The sequence below is a fragment of the Ahaetulla prasina genome, chromosome 15 (genome assembly GCF_028640845.1).
Source record: "Ahaetulla prasina isolate Xishuangbanna chromosome 15, ASM2864084v1, whole genome shotgun sequence".
In the NCBI taxonomy this organism is placed as follows: Eukaryota; Metazoa; Chordata; class Lepidosauria; order Squamata; family Colubridae; genus Ahaetulla; species Ahaetulla prasina.
This window is the reverse complement of record NC_080553.1, coordinates 18,328,209-18,345,333: the sequence shown is the minus strand read 5'-3', so window position 1 is coordinate 18,345,333 and position 17,125 is coordinate 18,328,209. Positions and strand designations below refer to the sequence as shown.

At 51.3% G+C, this 17,125-nt stretch overlaps 2 protein-coding genes across 4 annotated transcripts; one reads left to right on the top strand and one right to left on the bottom strand.

Moving 5' to 3' along the window:
* Positions 1-211: 211 nt before the first annotated feature.
* Positions 212-2,609, bottom strand: ISCU (iron-sulfur cluster assembly enzyme). Its single transcript, XM_058158500.1, has 5 exons — positions 2,436-2,609; positions 1,595-1,708; positions 1,378-1,488; positions 1,113-1,191; positions 212-989 (listed from the first exon to the last, which is right to left on the bottom strand). The coding sequence occupies exons 1-5, from the start codon at positions 2,607-2,609 to the stop codon at positions 892-894; spliced, it is 576 nt and encodes a 191-aa protein (XP_058014483.1). The 3' UTR covers positions 212-891.
* On the top strand, positions 2,608-16,372 carry SART3 (spliceosome associated factor 3, U4/U6 recycling protein). 3 transcript variants are annotated; one of them, XM_058158499.1, is made up of 20 exons: positions 2,608-2,757; positions 3,013-3,354; positions 4,525-4,651; positions 5,909-6,013; positions 6,203-6,387; positions 6,937-7,042; positions 7,829-7,953; positions 8,353-8,508; positions 8,958-9,096; positions 9,407-9,514; positions 9,715-9,792; positions 9,884-9,942; positions 10,055-10,164; positions 11,636-11,748; positions 11,843-11,919; positions 12,379-12,547; positions 13,347-13,828; positions 14,391-14,543; positions 14,682-14,863; positions 15,307-16,372. In XM_058158499.1, the coding sequence occupies exons 1-20, from the start codon at positions 2,608-2,610 to the stop codon at positions 15,482-15,484; spliced, it is 3,144 nt and encodes a 1,047-aa protein (XP_058014482.1). In that variant the 3' UTR covers positions 15,485-16,372. The 3 variants fall into 3 exon arrangements, with proteins under 3 accessions (XP_058014482.1, XP_058014481.1, XP_058014480.1); XM_058158498.1 differs by having other exon boundaries at positions 2,608-3,354; positions 13,350-13,828; XM_058158497.1 differs by having other exon boundaries at positions 2,608-3,354.
* The last annotated feature ends 753 nt before the right edge of the window (positions 16,373-17,125 follow it).

Genomic DNA, 17,125 nt, shown 5'->3' with positions numbered 1-17,125 from the left:
GTGTGAATTCTAGTCCTGCTTAGGCGTGAAAGCCGGCTGGGTGACTTTGGGTCAGTCCCTCTCTCTCTCAGCCCAACCCACTTCACAGGATTGTTGTTATAGGGAAATGAGGAGGGAGCAGCATTAGGTATGTTCTCCACCTTGAGTTACTTATAAAAATAGTAAAGGTGTGATATAAAGAAAGAAAACGCAAATTAAAAGAACTCATCGCTCTTTAGAACAAACATATATTATCTCTGCATGTGTTGCACAAGCTGAACAGCAAACAAATCTGAAATCTGCATATTAACAATCAGGTGAAATAAAAATATATTCCTTTCTTTATAATTCCGATCTAGAAAATAGCAAAACAGAGACAGCTTTACTGTACTTATCAGGTCTATCCCTTGTGTTAGGGGAACCTGAAGCCAGCAACATAAAACCACACTGCTGTTACCCCCCCCCACACACACACAAATCAGTGACCAGAAATGTAATCGCAAACCCAAGGAGCCTCCATACTGCTCTAAATCTACCACTGGAGGGAGAACTATGGGAGGCCATAAATCATTGCTTGTCCCTGTGGACTCAAGGATCGTACCTGAAATGGCCCTGGGATTTTTCTTTGTAACTAAGAGACAAGTTTAACCCCTCTGCCCTTTCAGTGGCCATTCTTAAGGCTACAAATCAAATCTCAAGACGAAGATCTTTCACACAGATAAAGGAGAAGAAGCCAAGAGCAAAAAGCTGCAGCAAAGTCAGTCTATCCTGTTGGCTCTAGTACAGTCTTAACATTGTGCGTATGAGTTGTGCGTCTTTCCAAAAGGTTTCCAAGCTCCTAAGATGTCAGTGCTGAGGCTACGAGTGGAATGAAGGGAAGCCGACTCCCAGCTCTTGAGATGCAGAGGAGCCCTACATACTGGCTGCGCTCTTCTCAGGTCCAGCGGGGTTTGACCCCTGCTTCAACTTGTAATCCGCCAAGGCAGCCTTGATGGCGTCTTCCGCGAGCACTGGAGAAGGGGAGAGAGAGAGAGAGAAACTGTCAGAGGTTGGAAACATGTGATGCTGCTTTGATTTCCGTGGGGAAAACAAAGGGTCCCAGGAACGCAATCAACAGTGAAAATCTTACTCACTCGAGCAGTGCAGTTTTACTGGCGGCAGGCAAAGCTCTTTAGCAATATCCGTGTTTTTTATCTTCAAGGCTTCATCAACCTGAAATTGACCCAAATTGATAGTTTAGCACGGCCTTGGGTACCTCTTTCCCAAGGATCTCACTTACAAAGAGGTCCTCACTTTATTTGACATGAGAATATGCCCCACCAAGGCTGAAGGGTTCACGAATGTCCTCGAAGACTTAACTCTAAATATGGCCAAGGATTTGAAATGGACAGGACGTACCGTCTTTCCTTTCACCCACTCCGTCGCCAAAGAACTCGAGGCGATTGCTGACCCGCAGCCAAACGTCTTAAACCTGGCATCAACGATTTTTCCATTTTCATCCACCTCGACCTGAGGGCAGTTACAAAGGCCCCAATTACCGGTCAGGGCAAGGCCATCGGAAAGGGGACAGGCCGGGCATGCTGAGCTGCCTGGGAAAAGCAGGGCCTTTGCTTACTTGCAGTTTCATGACGTCACCACAGGCCGGAGCCCCCACCAGGCCAGTCCCCACGTTCTTGGCCTTCTTGTCCAGGGAACCGACATTCCTGGGATTCTCGTAGTGATCTACCACCTGAAAGGGAAAATTCAGGGCAAAACCGAGGCAACCCTTGAGGAGCCGGAAGAGAGAATCCTCCTCGTAGAAGAGAGGCAAGAAAAAAAAAAAGATTCCTCTCTTCCCCCTTTCAGCTTCTTTGGAGGTTGTGAGCTCCCTAAAACCGAGGCTGGGAGGCTTTTCCGCCCACAAATGGCTGGAAAGGAAACCCAGATCGGTTCCTGGCAATCGGGATTCTTGAGCTCCCCCCTTTCTGTCCAGCCGCCGCCCCCCACCCCAGGATCAGGCCCAGCCAATCTTGGGGCTCTGGAATTTTGCTAAATGGCCTTTGCTGCTTTCTTAGGAGAGGAAAACAGGCCGGAGGAGGGAGAAGGAAAAACTCACAACCCCGGGCCTTTTCTTTCGTCTTCCTTCTCCGCCCACTGGAGGCAGGAACCGCCCGGCCCTGCCTCCTCCCGGCCTGCCTGCCTTCTTTCTCGAGAGAGGCGGCAGGTGGACGGGGAATCCCTCCAACTCCACACCCTATAAGCCCCGGCATGTAACCCATGCTCGCTTCCCACCCTCCCCGGGACAGACACGAGTCTTCTTTGACGGGACCCGCGTTCTCTCAGCCTCTGACAGCTTCCCCTCCCCCCGTGAAAGGGGCGGGGCTGCGGCTCCCGTTATCGGGAGCGATGGGAGTTGTAGTCCCTCGGGTGGGTGGTGGGGGTCGCCGGACCGCCTCCCCTCACAAGGCCCGGCCCACCTTCTCGTGGTAGCCGGCGGCCGGAGGAGGCGAAGGCCGGGCCAGGCCGGGCCTGAGGAGCACCGCGGCCCTGACGCCGCTCGCCCGAAGCGCCGCCATCTTGTCCGTTTCGCAGGCGCTGCGCTGCCGCGGGGACGCACGCAGCGTCAATAGAGGGCGAGGCGACGCGGCCATGACGCCATCACGGCGCGCCAAGGAGAAGGCGCGGAGCCGCCAAGCCACGCCCCCCCCGAGGCTTCGAGGAGGAGACTTAACCGCTCGCTGCCCGCCTGGCAGGTGTGTTTCTTGCGCCGCTGTTGCGCGTGGCCGCGGGAAAGAGCAGGTGAGCCTCCATGTTCAGGAGAAACAAGCGCTTCCCCCTCCCCCTCCCCGAATGACAAAATCCGGACGCTCCTCCCAGGGGTCTTTGCGGCAGCCAGCCACCGCCTCCGAGGCCCCTTTCCCCGCGGCTGCCCTCCGCAAGTGCCTGTTTGGAGCGGGACCCACCGCTGCCCTTCCCTTCCCGGTGCTCTTCCCGCGCCCGCTGGGCCTGCAGCGGAAGATCCCACTTAAGGCCAAAAATCGCGTCTCTTTCAAGGTTCGCGCGGCCGGCTCTCTCCTGGCGGGCTCTTCCCCGTTCAGGCACCGCTTCGGGCAGCCCGGGGGAGGAGGCTCGGCGCGCGAGAACGTCCCCGGGGTCCTGGCGGGGGCGCAGCGAGGACGGTCGCCGGGCGCGATGTCGGACGAGGAGGACTCGGAGGCGGTGGCCATCGCGGCGGCCTTCGGGCTGCTGCAAGAGGCGGGCGACTTCGACGACCGCTGCCTAATCGATGACCTGAACCCCGCCGACCTCGACGACGACGAAGAAGACGACGACGCCGACGACCGCCGCTATGAGGAGACGGAGGCGGACGGCGAGATCGTGCGCCTGGAAGAGCAGGTGAGGAGGCGGGCCTACTGGCAGATAGGCCACGCCCACCCTTCTTTTCCTGCCCCCGGGTGGGGGGGGCTCTTCACGGGCCGCCTGGAATTGGGGGTGAGGAAGAGGAAGGGAGGCTGCCTCTCTGTGCCCGGAGCCCCTGGCCCGAGGGCCTTTTGGGGGGGGGCTCCTCCCAAGGTGGGGGGGGGATGGCAGGGACCCTCCTGCTGCTGCTCTGATATGGATAGTCCTCGACTTACGACCCCAAAGGCCACCCAAATGTCCATTGGCCGAGCGGTTGTTAAGTAAGTTTTGCCCCCCCCCCCTTTGCGACCTTTCGTGCCGTCGTCGTTGAGTGGCGAGTTAGTGATAAATTCGCCGCGGTTGTTTTAAGTTAAGTAAGCCGGTCGTTAAGTGAATCCGGCCTTCTCCCCCTCCCTCCCCCCCCATCGACTTTGCCTTGTTGGAAGGTCGCCAAAGGGGAATCACGGGAACCCTCCGGGACGCTGCGACTTGTCGTAAACGCGAGTCCGAACTTTTGATTACGTGACTGAAGGGATGCTGCAAAAGGTTGCAAGTGTAAAAAGCGGCCCGGAGTCGCTTTTTCTCCCCAGTGCTGTTGTAACTTTTGAACGGTCACTAAACAAGCTGTTTTAAGTCGAGGACTGTCCCACGCACCAATGACGGCAGAGCAACAGTCACGGATTCTGCCGCCTCTGTAGGCCAGAGCTGAGCTGCTCATGATATCTTGCATTAGTTAGTGCGGATTTTGCGTTTATATCTTCTTATCTTGCAGGGACTAAATTGGAATCCTAAGGTGTTAAGATTCCGCTGAGAGTCACAGTACAGCCAGGCGGCCTAGAAAACGATTTCTTTCCATCTTGGCTCCATGCTAAATAGTCCATAAACTGCAGACGTTTCTGGTCTTAACACCGGATTAGGGATCTCTGGAGCAATCCGTACCTCGTGATCCGCTTTGATGCCTTGACTATGAGATGTTAAGCAGTGGCATATTATGCCTGACCCAGGATAATTAACGTTCCGCATTGGAAACCCCTCATGAACTTTATGCCTGTTTATTTCATAAGTAAAATTTGCCAAAATCCCTGGATGGTACTCATCAGTAGCTTTTAGCTAGGTTTCTGTAGAACCGTGTGAATAAAATTACTGTTTTGACAATGTTTTTTTTAGCTGTCCATCAACGCCTATGATTACAACTGTCACCTGGATCTGATAAAACTGCTGCGTCAGGAAAAGGAATCCTATGGGCTTCGCAGAGCCCGCCAGAACATGAGCGAACTTTTTCCTCTGACTGAAGGTAGGCAAAGTCTTTTGGTCTCGCAGAAATTCAAATCTTGATATATCCTGTTTCATTTCGTAAAACAAACTGAAATCGGATACTGAATGATCACCAAAAAAAATTCCTCTGTAAATGTTACTGGTAAAGTTTGCATATAGAGTGAAAGGGTCTAATGCACATTTTCAATGGAAGCATTTAATAAGAATAAACAGCTGGGTGGTTATATTTCCCCATCTCCCTTGATGTGGCAGAGTTTAAAAAATACTGCTCTGTTTGTCTCAGTGACTTTGTTGAAAATGACCAGACTTTGTATTCTTGCCTCCAAAGACTCCAAGAATACTTTAGGAGGGATATACAATTCTGCAGATGTACTGGGGATGGGAGTGTATATATACACTACATTTACTTAATCAATTTTTGTACTGTACAGACTTGGTCTGCACTGACAGTGTGGTAGAATTGCTTGAAAACCTTAGCAGAAAAGCAGCTGCCTTGTTCATTTTGTCTTGAGACTTGCATTCAACTAGTCCAGTTTTGATAGCATGAGAGAATATATCCCTAGGTGAAAATGTATAACAATTTGTACTGCTGTGGATCCTGTTAAATGTGCCCATGCTGCTGTTTTTTAAATGAAGGTGGTTCCTGTTCCATGGCATTTGCTCATTCCCCCAGATCGGAGGGGAGGGGAGGGGGGGAAGAGAAATTTGGCAGTTTGAATGGGGGAGCAATATTCAAGATTGGCTCAACCGCCAAACCCCCAGAGAGTAGCAGCTTTCCTGGCAAACATTTTGTGGGGCTTTTAAATGAAAGCTGAGGTTCCTTAATTATTTTGCCCGTTTTATCTTCTGTTTTCTGGTTTGTATTAAAAATGGCAGCTTTGCTGTAATTTTAGTTAAAATTACTAGTGATTTACTTGTGGCACCACTTAATTGCCGCCAGATGTTTGGCGCCATTATGATGGAAACCAAGCAAAACTCCAGAGCATTTACTTTAGAGAATTATTTAGGTTAAATTTGTTTCAGAGAAGATTTTGGTTTCTTGAGATGTAAATAGAATGTAGTTGTGTGAACATCTGTTCAGCCATAAATTCTGTTGAATTTAGTAGAACATATACGCACATACATACATATATTCTACTAATAATTACTAGTAATTTTAAGTAAAATTACATATATATTTGACCCTGCCTTAATAATATGTTATTTAGCAATATATTTTTCCAGATTAAACTATGGTCGCCTTCTAACCCTCTTTGGCTTCGTCCCATGTTCACAGAGCTGTGGCTAGACTGGCTGAAGGATGAGATTCTGCGGGCTAGAAAAGACTCCGAGCGGGAGAAGATTTACGAACTGTTTGAGAGAGCTGTGAAAGACTACATCTGTAAGTTTACTTTTAAACGGATATCCTTTCAGGCACATGCAAGCAAACGGAGATAAACAGCACCAAAATAGATAGATTCAAGGTGTAACGGGTTCCCCAAAGAACTTACTCTGCTGGAGGAAATGAAAATTCAGAGTTAACTTCAGCACCCAAAAGTGATTCCTGCCCCCTCCTGTGGTGCTTTTGTAGGTCCTGGAATCTGGCTGGAGTATGCCCAGTATTCCATTGGGGGCATCGGCCAGGAAGGAGGGATCGCGAGAGTTCGCGCAATCCTGGAACGGGCCGTCATCGCGGTCGGCCTCCATGTGACCAAAGGAGCTGCTATTTGGGAGACCTACCGGGAGTTTGAAAACGCCATGTTGGCGACAATGCAGGTAAGCCCTGGCATGCCGCACTCCACTGCCTGGAGTTTGGTCAGGTGATGATTTCCCAGAGAACGTTCGTGTTTCATAGGAAGTGTCAAAAGACTTCAAAGGCAAAAGATGGCAGTGGCATTTTAGCATTTAGGCTTTTCTGCCATCCTGTACTGTTCTCCAGAGCCCTCTGGACGGTTTACCATCTTGAAGCATTATCTGCATGTTGCAAACCCCAACAATCCGGGTCCACATTTTACTGACCTTGGGAGGATGGAAGGCTGAGTCAACCTTGAATCCCGTCAGGATCGAACTCCAGGCTGTGGGCAGAGTTTTGCCTGCAGTACTGCACTTTAACCGGAGCTCCACCAGAGCTCGTTTTGAGGAGACCTGAGTCCCTGGGCATCTGGAATGGCAAGGGATCACTCAGCACTGCCAGTTCCCGACCCAGGATTGGGGGGTGCCTTTTTTTTAAATGCCTGTGCATCTTTTAGCTGCTTTTGGCACATGGCTCCTCTTCTGCTGCTTAGGACAAAGGCTGATCCATGTGCTTTGTTCCTCCCCTGGCAGCCAGCACCGGGCAGTGTCCCAACTCCTGAGCAGCAGCAGAATATCAAAGCGCAGCTTGAGAAGATCCACTCACTCTATCGTCGGCAGCTGGGGATTCCCTTGATAGGTAAGGATCAGCTGCAAAGGATCATTTATCGCTTGCCTCTCAACCCAAGGCCTGCCCCAAATCCTTCATCTTCTTTTTTTTTTTAAATAATAAATTCAATAAACTTTCTATTAATTACATTTCTTAGTGCTTAATAGACATTGTGTTGTCTGGCTATTTAATTTGCTTAGCAATATAGATTCTGTTCTTAATCTCCACCCCTTTTTTCCAACCACTGGTAAAATAAGTTCCATGTTTGATAATATTCTATGTCTTCTTTCTGTTTGATTTTCAATGTCAGTCTATCTATTTCTGCACAATCTAGTCTTGCGGTGTTTCTTTGTTTTTCCAATATTGTGCAAAGATAATCCTAGTTGCTGTTAAGACATGTAATATTAAATACATACTTTTCTTATCACATTTTTTCTGATGTCATCCCTAATAAAAACGGTTCAGATTTAAAATCTGCATGTTTCCCTATTATCTTTTCTAGCCATCTGCCTATTTTTGCCCAAATTTTTTTTTTTGCTTTAACACAAGTCCACCACATACGATAAAAATGTGCCCGTCTTTTGATTCATTTCCAACATTTGCTAGACATACTTTTAAACTTTTTAGCTAACCATTTAGCTAAGATTTTTTTTAGCTAAAATCCTTCAGCTTCTTGTTCCACAACTCCAGAAGGAATCGGTGGCTGAGTTTTGCACCAAAAGCCAAAGCAACCGCAGGGGGGCTTAAGGCGAGGGAAGGGCTTGGGAGTCCGGGATCCCCTTCCTGGATGACACGGGCTTGTCTCTCTCCCTGGAGATATGGAATCGGCATTTTTGGAATACGAAAACTGGACCGAGGAGCCAATCCCGGAGGCTGTCCTGCAAAACTATGCAAAGGCTTTGAAGCAGTTGCAAAAATACAAGCCTTATGAAGAGGCCCTGGTAAGTGGCTCCCCTCACAATCCGTAAGCTTCCTCCTTTTAAGGGGCTTCCTTCCAAATGATAGCATCTTTTCTTGGTTCTTGTGCTGGGTTTCCAACTTTCCTTCGGAAGGTATTTTTAGGATGGGTCTTTTTATAGGGGACACTGGGAAAACTCTGGAAGTTGCTGTCAAGCTTATCAGGGAAGGAGGAACAAAACTGCTCTTAAGTCTGTGTCAAATTTGTTGTATCTAAATATGATATGATAAATAGATATTTGTAAGTATCTAAATGTATTCTTTTCCTCCTTTTTTATTTAAAATTGAGTTCTACGCTGAGCAATGCAATGCAATCTTTTTTTTTCTTTGGCTTCCTAATTTTCCCTCTTCTTTCCCTAAAGAGCTTTCTTCTCTTGTTCCAGCTGGTAGCTGAAGCCCCGAAGCTGGCTGAATATCAAGCTTACATCGACTTCGAAATGAAGGTCGGGGACCCAGCTCGCATTCAGCTGATCTATGAGCGTGCCCTGGGTGAGAACTGCCTCGTGCCGGACCTCTGGGCTCGCTACACTCAGTACTTGGTAAGCGCCTCCCATCAGCAAGCTCCTTCCAGCCTCCCGTCCTTCTGTGAAAGAGCTTTCCTAGGTTTAGTCAGTTGTTTGGGTTAACCAAAGTAATTCTTGTGAAAAGAACTTCAGAACCTCAGGAAATTTAGATCTGTGGGGCTATACACACGGGAGTAACAGATCTGCAGAAATGCTTTATCAATGATTATTTGATACTGCTAGCTCTGCCGAGGGATGACTGTCCACTTGACGTAGTCTTTGGCCTTTCCTGTGGCTTTTGAGATTCTTACAGAAGCCCCCTCGCCCCTTCCAGGTGCCCTTTCTCTGTGAAGCACTCAAGGTGTCTCTGAGCAGGGATTCTCTCCCACCGGAGTGCTGCAGCACCAAACATCCCCCTTCTGTGTTACATAGAACCACAGCTAGCCCGGCTTTAAACCAGCTTTATAGGTGCTTCCTTTTTGTAGGACAGGCAGCTGAAGGTGAAGGAGCTGGTGCTTTCCGCTCACGAGCGAGCGGTCAGGAATTGCCCTTGGACCGTCAAGCTGTGGATCGAGTCCCTGCTGGCCATGGAGAGGCACCACGTTGAACATCGGGTGATCTCAGGTAGGATCAGGGGAACTGTTAGGGCTACGAAAGGCTTCTCTGATGGGGGCTTCACAGCCTCGGAAGCCACACAACGCCCCAGTCCTGATTGCATGATTTTCTTCAAGCCGCAGGCTTTGTCGGGAGACGTTGGCTGGTTTTATTCCTCTGCCTGCTCTGCCAGGAAGGGAGAGGCTGTAGGCTGTGTCCCTCTTTCTTTGAGGGCTCCACCTGGCTCAGGCTGAGAACTCAAGCCTGGAGTGGGAAGAATTTAGGCTGTTGAAGCTGTGTTTGCCTTTATTTCTTCTCCCCCTCCTTCCCTCTGTATTAGAAACCTTTGAAAAGGCCTTGAACGCCGGCTTCACTCAGGCCACTGATTACGTGGAAATCTGGCAGGCGTACCTGGATTACCTTCGGAGAAGAGTGGACTTTACCCAAGGTAATTACCGCTGGAGGAAGGAATCACAACCACTCTGAGGCAACCCCTGGTTTTGGCTTCGTTCCTCCAGATCCCAGCAAGGAGTCATTTTTGCCCCAGGGTGACATGGCCCGAATGCTCCCCCGTTGGAGAAAACGCACCTTGCTTCTAGAAAGCTGGGACTCCAGGGGTGGCTTCTGAATGGCCCTGCTGTTTTTCAGACTCGAGTAAGGAGCTGGAAGAGCTTCGGTCGGCCTTCGCTCGTGCCCTCAAATATTTAAAGCAAGACGTCGAAGAACGTAAGTTGCCTTTTATTTAGAAATTAGTTTTTTTCTGCTGCGGGTATTAGCGTTCCGATCAGAAATAATAACGGCTTCTGTTTGCTTGCAGGGTTTAGTGAGAGCGGAGATCCTTCCTGTACTCTCATGCAGGCCTGGGCCAGGATTGAGGTGACCTTAACTCACCCTGTTGTTTGCTTTTATTAGCTCACCTCTGGGCAGGCGGGTGGGTTACCCATGGATATTTTCAGATTATATTAATAGGGACCGTCCCCTTCCCTAGGCTCGCTGGTGCAACAACATGCAGAAAGCGCGAGAGCTCTGGGACTTCATCATGGTCAAAGGGAACGCAAAATATGCCAACATGTGGTTGGAGTATTACAACTTGGAGCGGTAAGAGGGAGTCTCTCTTCCTTTCGGCCCAACAATGAGGCGCACGTGACCAGCCCTCTGTACTTGCTGTGCTCCAGGGCTTGTCAGGAATGGCTGCTTGGAGGCCCCGTCTTGTTTGGGTCAGAGGCAGCGTTTAAGTCTTCTGGGTTGAAAAGATGAGCCGGTGACATCACCGTTGGCCGGGGGACACCTGAATGGGGCTCCTTGTCAAGGAGCTGGAGCGAAGGACGGGAGCTCATCCTGCCACACAGCAGCACTCTGGTCTCAAGCATGGGCTTTGCTGACCTCTGACCCAGCCACCATGGGAGCCACCATGCTCCAATGTGCTGGGAGATGACTGGGAAAGAGAGTTGAGTCAGGGCTTGCGTGGGGCTGATGTAGGGATAACCCTCCCACACTTTTGAGGTGTAGAAGAGGCGGCATTGAACCTTCACCTACACCAGGGGTCGGCAACCCGGGCTCTGGAGCCGCATGTGGCTCTTTCATCCCTCTGCTATGGTTCTGTTGTGTCTTGCCCGCCCTCAGAGCAGCCGGGGCCTTCTTACCTGCTCCCGAACACTGAGGAATGTATGCCTCCTGGCCCAAGTCCTGGCTCCATGCCCACACAAACTGCAGAAGAAGGAGCATCTCCCTGCCCCAGCCCTGACTCCATGCCCAGGCAAACGGAGCAGCTAGACCCCTCCCCCTCCTCCACAGCATGTGAGCCTGAGGAGGGTTTATTACCAACAGCTGATTGGAGTGACCCTCGCATCAGAAGATTGGATAGGCGGAGGCAACAGAGGGAAGGGAGGGGCAGGCCTTAATGAGTGCTGAGTCATGGAGCCACACCCCATGGCCTATATAAAGGATCTACTTTCTGGCAGTCTCTGAGTCAGGCAAAAGTCGAACTTATCTTGCTGAAGTCACTTACTGGTCTCCTCCCTGCTCTGAGGACTTTGCTAGGACTTTGGGCAGAGCTGCAGAGGCAAGCCTGATTCGGATTTCCCTGACCCGGCCGTCAGCGGAGGAGTGGGACACGACAGGTTCCCTGTCGCTGGTCGGCTCCACAATTGATAGAGTTTTCGGTTAGGACAGGTAGAGGAAAAAGGACGCCGTGCTAGGAGGAGTCTCTGTGTTGGGGGAGCTGGACTTCCAGTCGATTCCAGAATTGAATGGGGGGGGGCTTCCGGTTAGGACCTTTGTGGCTCTTTGAGCGTTTAAGGTTGCTGACCCCTGACCTACACAACAGGCAGTCCAAAAAGAATTCATTGTTCACTCCCGAACAATGAATGCAAGGTTTTGCTTGCTGGGCCCAGCTGGGAGGAAGGAGCTCTAACTTGAGGTGTTTGGGGTACTGTTTCCCCACCAGGGCCTCCCCAGCTTTCCTTTCTCTGGGGGTGGGGGGAGGCTCCAAGGTTTGGCTCAGCTGTGTCTCCTCGGGTGTCGATGACTGCATCTCTGCCCCCCTCCTGTCTCTCCTCCCTGGCTGCAGGGCACATGGGGATGCCCTCCATTGCAGGAAAGCTTTGTACCGGGCCGTGCAGTGCACCCAGGACTACCCAGAGCACGTCTGTGAGGTGCTGCTCACGCTGGAGAGAATTGAAGGTGAGCAGCCCCCGCTTCCTGCTCAGGTTGAGATTTGGGAGCTTCGGAGAAGGGAGGAGAGACGCAAGCAACCTCCTCTCCTCTCCTCTCCCAGGCACTTTAGAAGACTGGGACACAGCGGTTCAGAGGACAGAGACCCGGCTGGCTCGAGTGAAAGAGCAGAGAGCAAAGGTGAAGGGGTTTCTTTCTTTTCTTTTGTTTTGAAAAAACAGATAAACTCTCCTCTTGAAAGTAAAAGCGGGGGGGGGGGTGTCTCTGTGTGGGTGTCTTACCTGCTCTTTGAAAATCTCCAGTAGTTACGAGCAGAAAGACGGGGATAAAGCTTAACAATGCTGGGTGTGCTTTGCTGCTTCAGAGTCACGGGCGCGGTGGATGAGAACAGCGGCTTTTAGTCCCCTTTGGAGGGATTCGGGGGTGGGGGGTATCACTCTTAATTCTCTTGCCCTTGTGGATGATTGGCTCAGCCCACAAAGACATCCCCCCCCTGCGTTCCCTTCCTACATTACTCCAGAGTGAAACCTCTGAACGGGCACCCCTGTCGCCTGGCTCGGCAGCTGCAGCCAGAACGTCTTGTGGGAAATGAAAGGCCCAGATTGGAGCTTCTGCTCATGAGGCTGTTTGTCCCGTTAGGCGGCGGAGAAGGAGGCTGCCCTGGCGAAGCAGGAGGAAGAGAAAGCGGAGCAGCGCAAACAAGCCCAGGCGAAGAAGAAAGCCCTCAAAAAGTCCCAGAAGCCCAAAGCCGGAGTCAAGCGGAAGGCAGGCGGCGATGGCGAATGGGAGGAGGAGGAGGAGGAGGAAGGTAGGGCCTGTGTGGCTTTGGTCGTGGGCTCTGCTTCGGTGGTTTGGGTGCTTGACCCCCACGGGATTCTTCCGGGTGACAAGGGAACTGGAATTTGGCCGGGGGAGGGGGGGCGCGGTAGAATCCTGGCTTGGTCTGAGCTGGCCTTTTGGCAGAACATGCGGCATGGATAACAAGGCAGGTCCTTGCAGAGGGTCTCCTAAGCCGCCATGTCAGAATGCATCAAGTTCCCGGGTTCATCTTAGTGGGCGCAGAAGCAGCCTGGGCAGGAGAGGGCCCTCATGCCTGAAATGCTTGGGAAAGGGTTGGGTATAGGCTAAGGTCGCCTCCCAGGGGGACGCACCAACGCGGCCCCTCCCAGGGCTTCTTTTGCGCTCATGGCTGGGTGGCTGGGAGGTGGAGCACCTCAGTCGAGGAAAGGAGCCGCTTCCTCTGCGGCTACAAAGCAGGTGCTTTTAAAGGTAGAAGCTGTGTCCAACCTGTAGGGGGCGGTGCTGGGAGAGCCAGCGTTGTGCAAAGACATTTCTGTGGTCAGGTAACCAGCATGACTCTATACCAAAGGTGCACAGAACGCTGTTACCGTCCCTCTGAAGTGTGGTACCTATTTGCTGGCACAGGTGTGCTTTCAAACGGCTAGGTGCTGGGGAAATATCGGGAGCTCAACCTTTAGCACAGTGCTCGGGTCTCCAACATGGGCTGTCGGCTTTCCAGCTGGCAAGCTCTGTCTCTTTAACGGCTGCGCCATCGGGGCCCCCGGCAGGTCCTTAGCAACCTCTGAATCCCTTCATGTCCCCCTAAGCAGCCCCACTGCCTGTCAAGAGGCCGAAGGAGTGCAGGAGGGCCGTGCTGGACGAACAGGAACAGGAAGAGTTGGACGAGTTGGAGTTGGAGATGAACACGGAGCTGGAGATCGAGCTGGGCCTCTTTGGAAGGAAGGCCGACCTCAAGCCAAAGGAAGAGGGAGCTGCTTCCAAGTGGAAAGACGCCCCCAGAATCCTTCACGACAGCACGAAAGAGGGTTTCACCGTCTTCGTCAGCAACCTCTCCTACAACATGGCCGAGCCGGAGGCAAAACTCCGAGCCCTTTTTGCCAGCTGTGGGGAAGTGGCCGAAGTCCGCCCCATCTACAGTAACAAAGGCACATTTCGCGGCTACTCTTACGTGGAGTTCAAGGACGAGAGGTCAGCTCTGCAGGCCTTCGAACTGGACCGGACCGTCGTGGAAGGCAGGCCCATGTTTGTGTCTCCATACGTGGATAAAAGCAAGAATCCGGATTTCAAGGTGCCCCTCCTGCCATCGCCCGTGGGAGTTTTCGGGGGGGGGGTACAGGATCAGCAAGTCTGCTTATAGGAGAGGCACCGGCTCCTGAATTAACACACAAGCAGCGAGCCAGAGAGACCTTGCAGGGCCGCTCCAGTTGTAAGGCTGTCCTTGTGTACACAAGAGAGAGGTGATCTTTCCCTTTAGACCCGAGGTCTCCAAATGGGGCCGTTTTTAAGGCTTGTCGACTTCAACTCCCAGAATTCCCCAGACAGCAGCTGGGGAAGCATCCCTTTTGCTTTGCTGACTGGGGAATTCTGGGAATTAAAAAGTCCACCAATCTTAAAAGTTGCCCAGTTTGGAGACCTCCGCTTCAGAAACACGGCTGAAGATGAGAAGCTTTGAGCCCCACGTGGGAAGCATGAAACTTTGCATTGGTTAAAAGAAACACCAGGCTGTGAATATAGAACTTGCCCCTAAACACACACACACACACACACACACACACACACACACACACACACACACATCCTTCGGGCCTGTGCTTGAGTTTTCTTCCTTGGTGTTCTTCACCCTCCTGCAGGTGTTCAAGTACAGCACCGCTCTGGAGAAACATAAGCTGTTCATTTCCGGCCTCCCCTTTTCATGCACAAAAGAGGAACTGCAAAAGATCTGCGAAGCCCATGGGAAGGTGAAGGATATCCGGATGGTCACCAACCGAGCTGGTAAACCCAAGGTGTGCTTTTGGGGCGGGGGGGGGACTGCCCTGCCTTGCTCTGCTCACCCAGGGTGGGACGTTGGTCTTGCTAAGATCCGACGTTTGGAAAAGGAGGAATCTGGGGCGTTCATAGTCTCTCTGTGTTTTTCCTCTTAGGGCTTGGCCTACGTGGAGTTTGAGAACGAAGCACAGGCCTCCCAGGCGCTTCTGAAAATGGACGGGCTGACCATGAAGGACCACATCATCAAAGTGGCCATCAGCAACCCTCCGTCACGAAGATTTCCCGAGAAGCCGGAATCCCAAAGTCAGGATCAGAGTCTCCGGCAGGCTTCTGGCGCGTGAGTGTTTGGAACCCAGGACTCCAGCTTGAAAAAAGGGCTTTCTTGAACCTTAGTTAAGCACAGGGTATTTCTTTAACCTAAGCCCTTGGTAGTTGTTCCATTTTGGAACTTTTCAGGTTGCGGGGAAATCAGTTGGGTTTTTATTTTATGTATTAGGTTTTTATACTTATTTGCAACATCAGCTAGATTGTTTTTTAAAAGATAATTATGTGGCACACAACCAGAGTAAGGCAGGAACGTGTCTTTGGAAATTTGAGAAATTAACAAGGCCAGATATGGATTACTCAAAAGCAAGCACCTTGCAGCTCAGGGAGTTTTAAAAGTAGGATTCTTGTTTTGAGAAACGGGGCTGTGGCTGCCTGGGTTTCATCCCTCAATAGCGTGGAGACTTTATCTTCCACGCACATTTTGTAAGTGCCCTAAATCTGCTCCTTCCGCAGCCGTCGCAAGGGAAGAACCCAGCTGGCGATGGTCCCTCGTGCCTTGCAGCGTCACAACAACCCAGCAAGTAAGACGGAGAACGGCACGGTGCAGAACCCGCCCGCCACGCCCTCCCCACCTGTGGAAAGGCCCAAGATGACCAACGCGGACTTTGCCAAGCTGCTCCTGAATAAGTGAGCCGCTGCCCTTGACCAGCAAATCCAGGGGGCTGCCGGGGACCCCATGGAAGTCATCGGGTGGTCTTTCCCCCCCTAGCGGCTGTTTTGGCTGATCATGGCTCCCCTCCGATTCCAATTTGGACTTATTAGGTCCGCCGAATGTCCGAACAGGGAGGTGTCGATTCCCCACCCCCTTGAAAGTACCATAGGGCAAAGTTAATTGAGTTGGGGGTACGTGAGAGGAATTTGTTGAAAATGGCTTTAAATGCTCCCTCATATTGGGGGTTTAATGTGGCAAGCGCTCACTTTTGAGGCTGAACACAGTATGTTTTAATAGTTGGGTTTTTTTCAGCTGTTCTCCAAATGAAGAGTTTAATGTGAATTGGGTCTCGATCTGCTTTATACAAATCCCACCGCGGGCGCCGAGCTAAGTCGGGCAGCTTTGCGGCGCTGCCTCCGTGGCACGCAAAATAAGCCCCGGATGAGTCCAGCAAATTCTCACGTGCAAAAGGTGTATAAATAGCAGATGCGAGAAACTTCACCATAATGGCCTATTTTAGTATTGGGATAGAAGGGTCGGCGTTTCTACTGACCCGTTTGCTCAAAGTTGAGTCTGTTTTTTTATATTCACCTATAATCCGTACCTATCTTTGTGGATGTGACCAGCCTGCACTGGCTACTTTTGAGCTTTCGCTGACCGGGCACTCGAGGGAGGGACCCTCTGCTCGGCTTCGATCTTTCCCTGTGAAGGTCTCTAAGCCAGGCCCCAGTTTTGGTTTTTGAAATGTTTGGCTTGCAATGTTTTTTTTTTGTTGTTTTTTTTAAAAGAAAAAATTTGTATACAATGTCAAATGTGAGCCTGCGGCTTTCCTCCTCTGGGTTCATTAAAGTTGCTCTTGCAAGTTGAGAGTGCGTGGCTGTTTCTTTGACCTGCTGAATCAAAAGCCGAGGGGGGCGGGCCTTGCTGTTTGCAGAAAGAGAGAAGATATTAAGGCAGTGATGGCTAGCCTTTTTGCCATTGGGTGCCAGGAGTGGGGGAAGGGGGGTTGTGCGCATGTGTGCTCACACCCATAATTCTATGTGCCCTGCCTCCATGCATGGCATGCAATGGCCTGGTAGGCCCATTTTTTTTCTCTCACCTGGCTCCAGAGCCTTTCTAGGAGTCTGGGGAGGGCGAAAACAGCCTCCCCCCCACCGGAGAACAGAAATGGCCCGTTTGCCAACTTCTGGTGGGTCTGGCCTCCGGGCGGGGTGAGGAAGGCCATTTTTGCCCTCCCCAGACTCCTAGAGAGGCTCTGGAGGCTGGGTACAGCAAAAAACGGGCCTTCCCAACACCCCCCCCAAGGCCCTCCAGAGGCAGGAAACAGTATGTTTCCCTACTTCTGATGGGCCCAGAAGGCCCAAGAATCATCTGGCCAGTGTGCACCGGAGCTGAGCTTGCATGCCCACTGATATAGTTGTGGCACATGTGCCATAGGTTCGCAATCATGTTACTAGGGCATTTTTAAAAAAAAAAGTTTGCATTTTTAACCTTTAAATACAGTTCTTAGGGGGGGCCCTCCCTCACCCTGGGCTCCTCCAATTTGTTGGACTTCAAATCCAGTGATCCTGTTTTGTAGCTAGGCAGGCCTGGATGCCCAGAGGGGTTAATTGGGCTGCT

Bases quoted from the DNA above. Each gene is read 5' to 3' on its own strand.
- SART3 (XM_058158497.1), top strand. From the start codon at position 2,608: ATGACGCCATCACGGCGCGCCAAGGAGAAGGCGCGGAGCCGCCAAGCC. The intron at 11,920-12,378 runs GTGAAGGGGTTT...TTGTCCCGTTAG, and splicing joins TGAAAGAGCAGAGAGCAAAG to GCGGCGGAGAAGGAGGCTGC. The intron at 14,864-15,306 runs GTGAGTGTTTGG...CTCCTTCCGCAG, and splicing joins CTCCGGCAGGCTTCTGGCGC to CCGTCGCAAGGGAAGAACCC.
- ISCU (XM_058158500.1), bottom strand. From the start codon at position 2,609: ATGGCCGCGTCGCCTCGCCCTCTATTGACGCTGCGTGCGTCCCCGCGG. The intron at 1,709-2,435 runs GTGGGCCGGGCC...TTTCCCTTTCAG, and splicing joins CCGCCGGCTACCACGAGAAG to GTGGTAGATCACTACGAGAA. The intron at 1,489-1,594 runs GTAAGCAAAGGC...AACTGCCCTCAG, and splicing joins GTGACGTCATGAAACTGCAA to GTCGAGGTGGATGAAAATGG.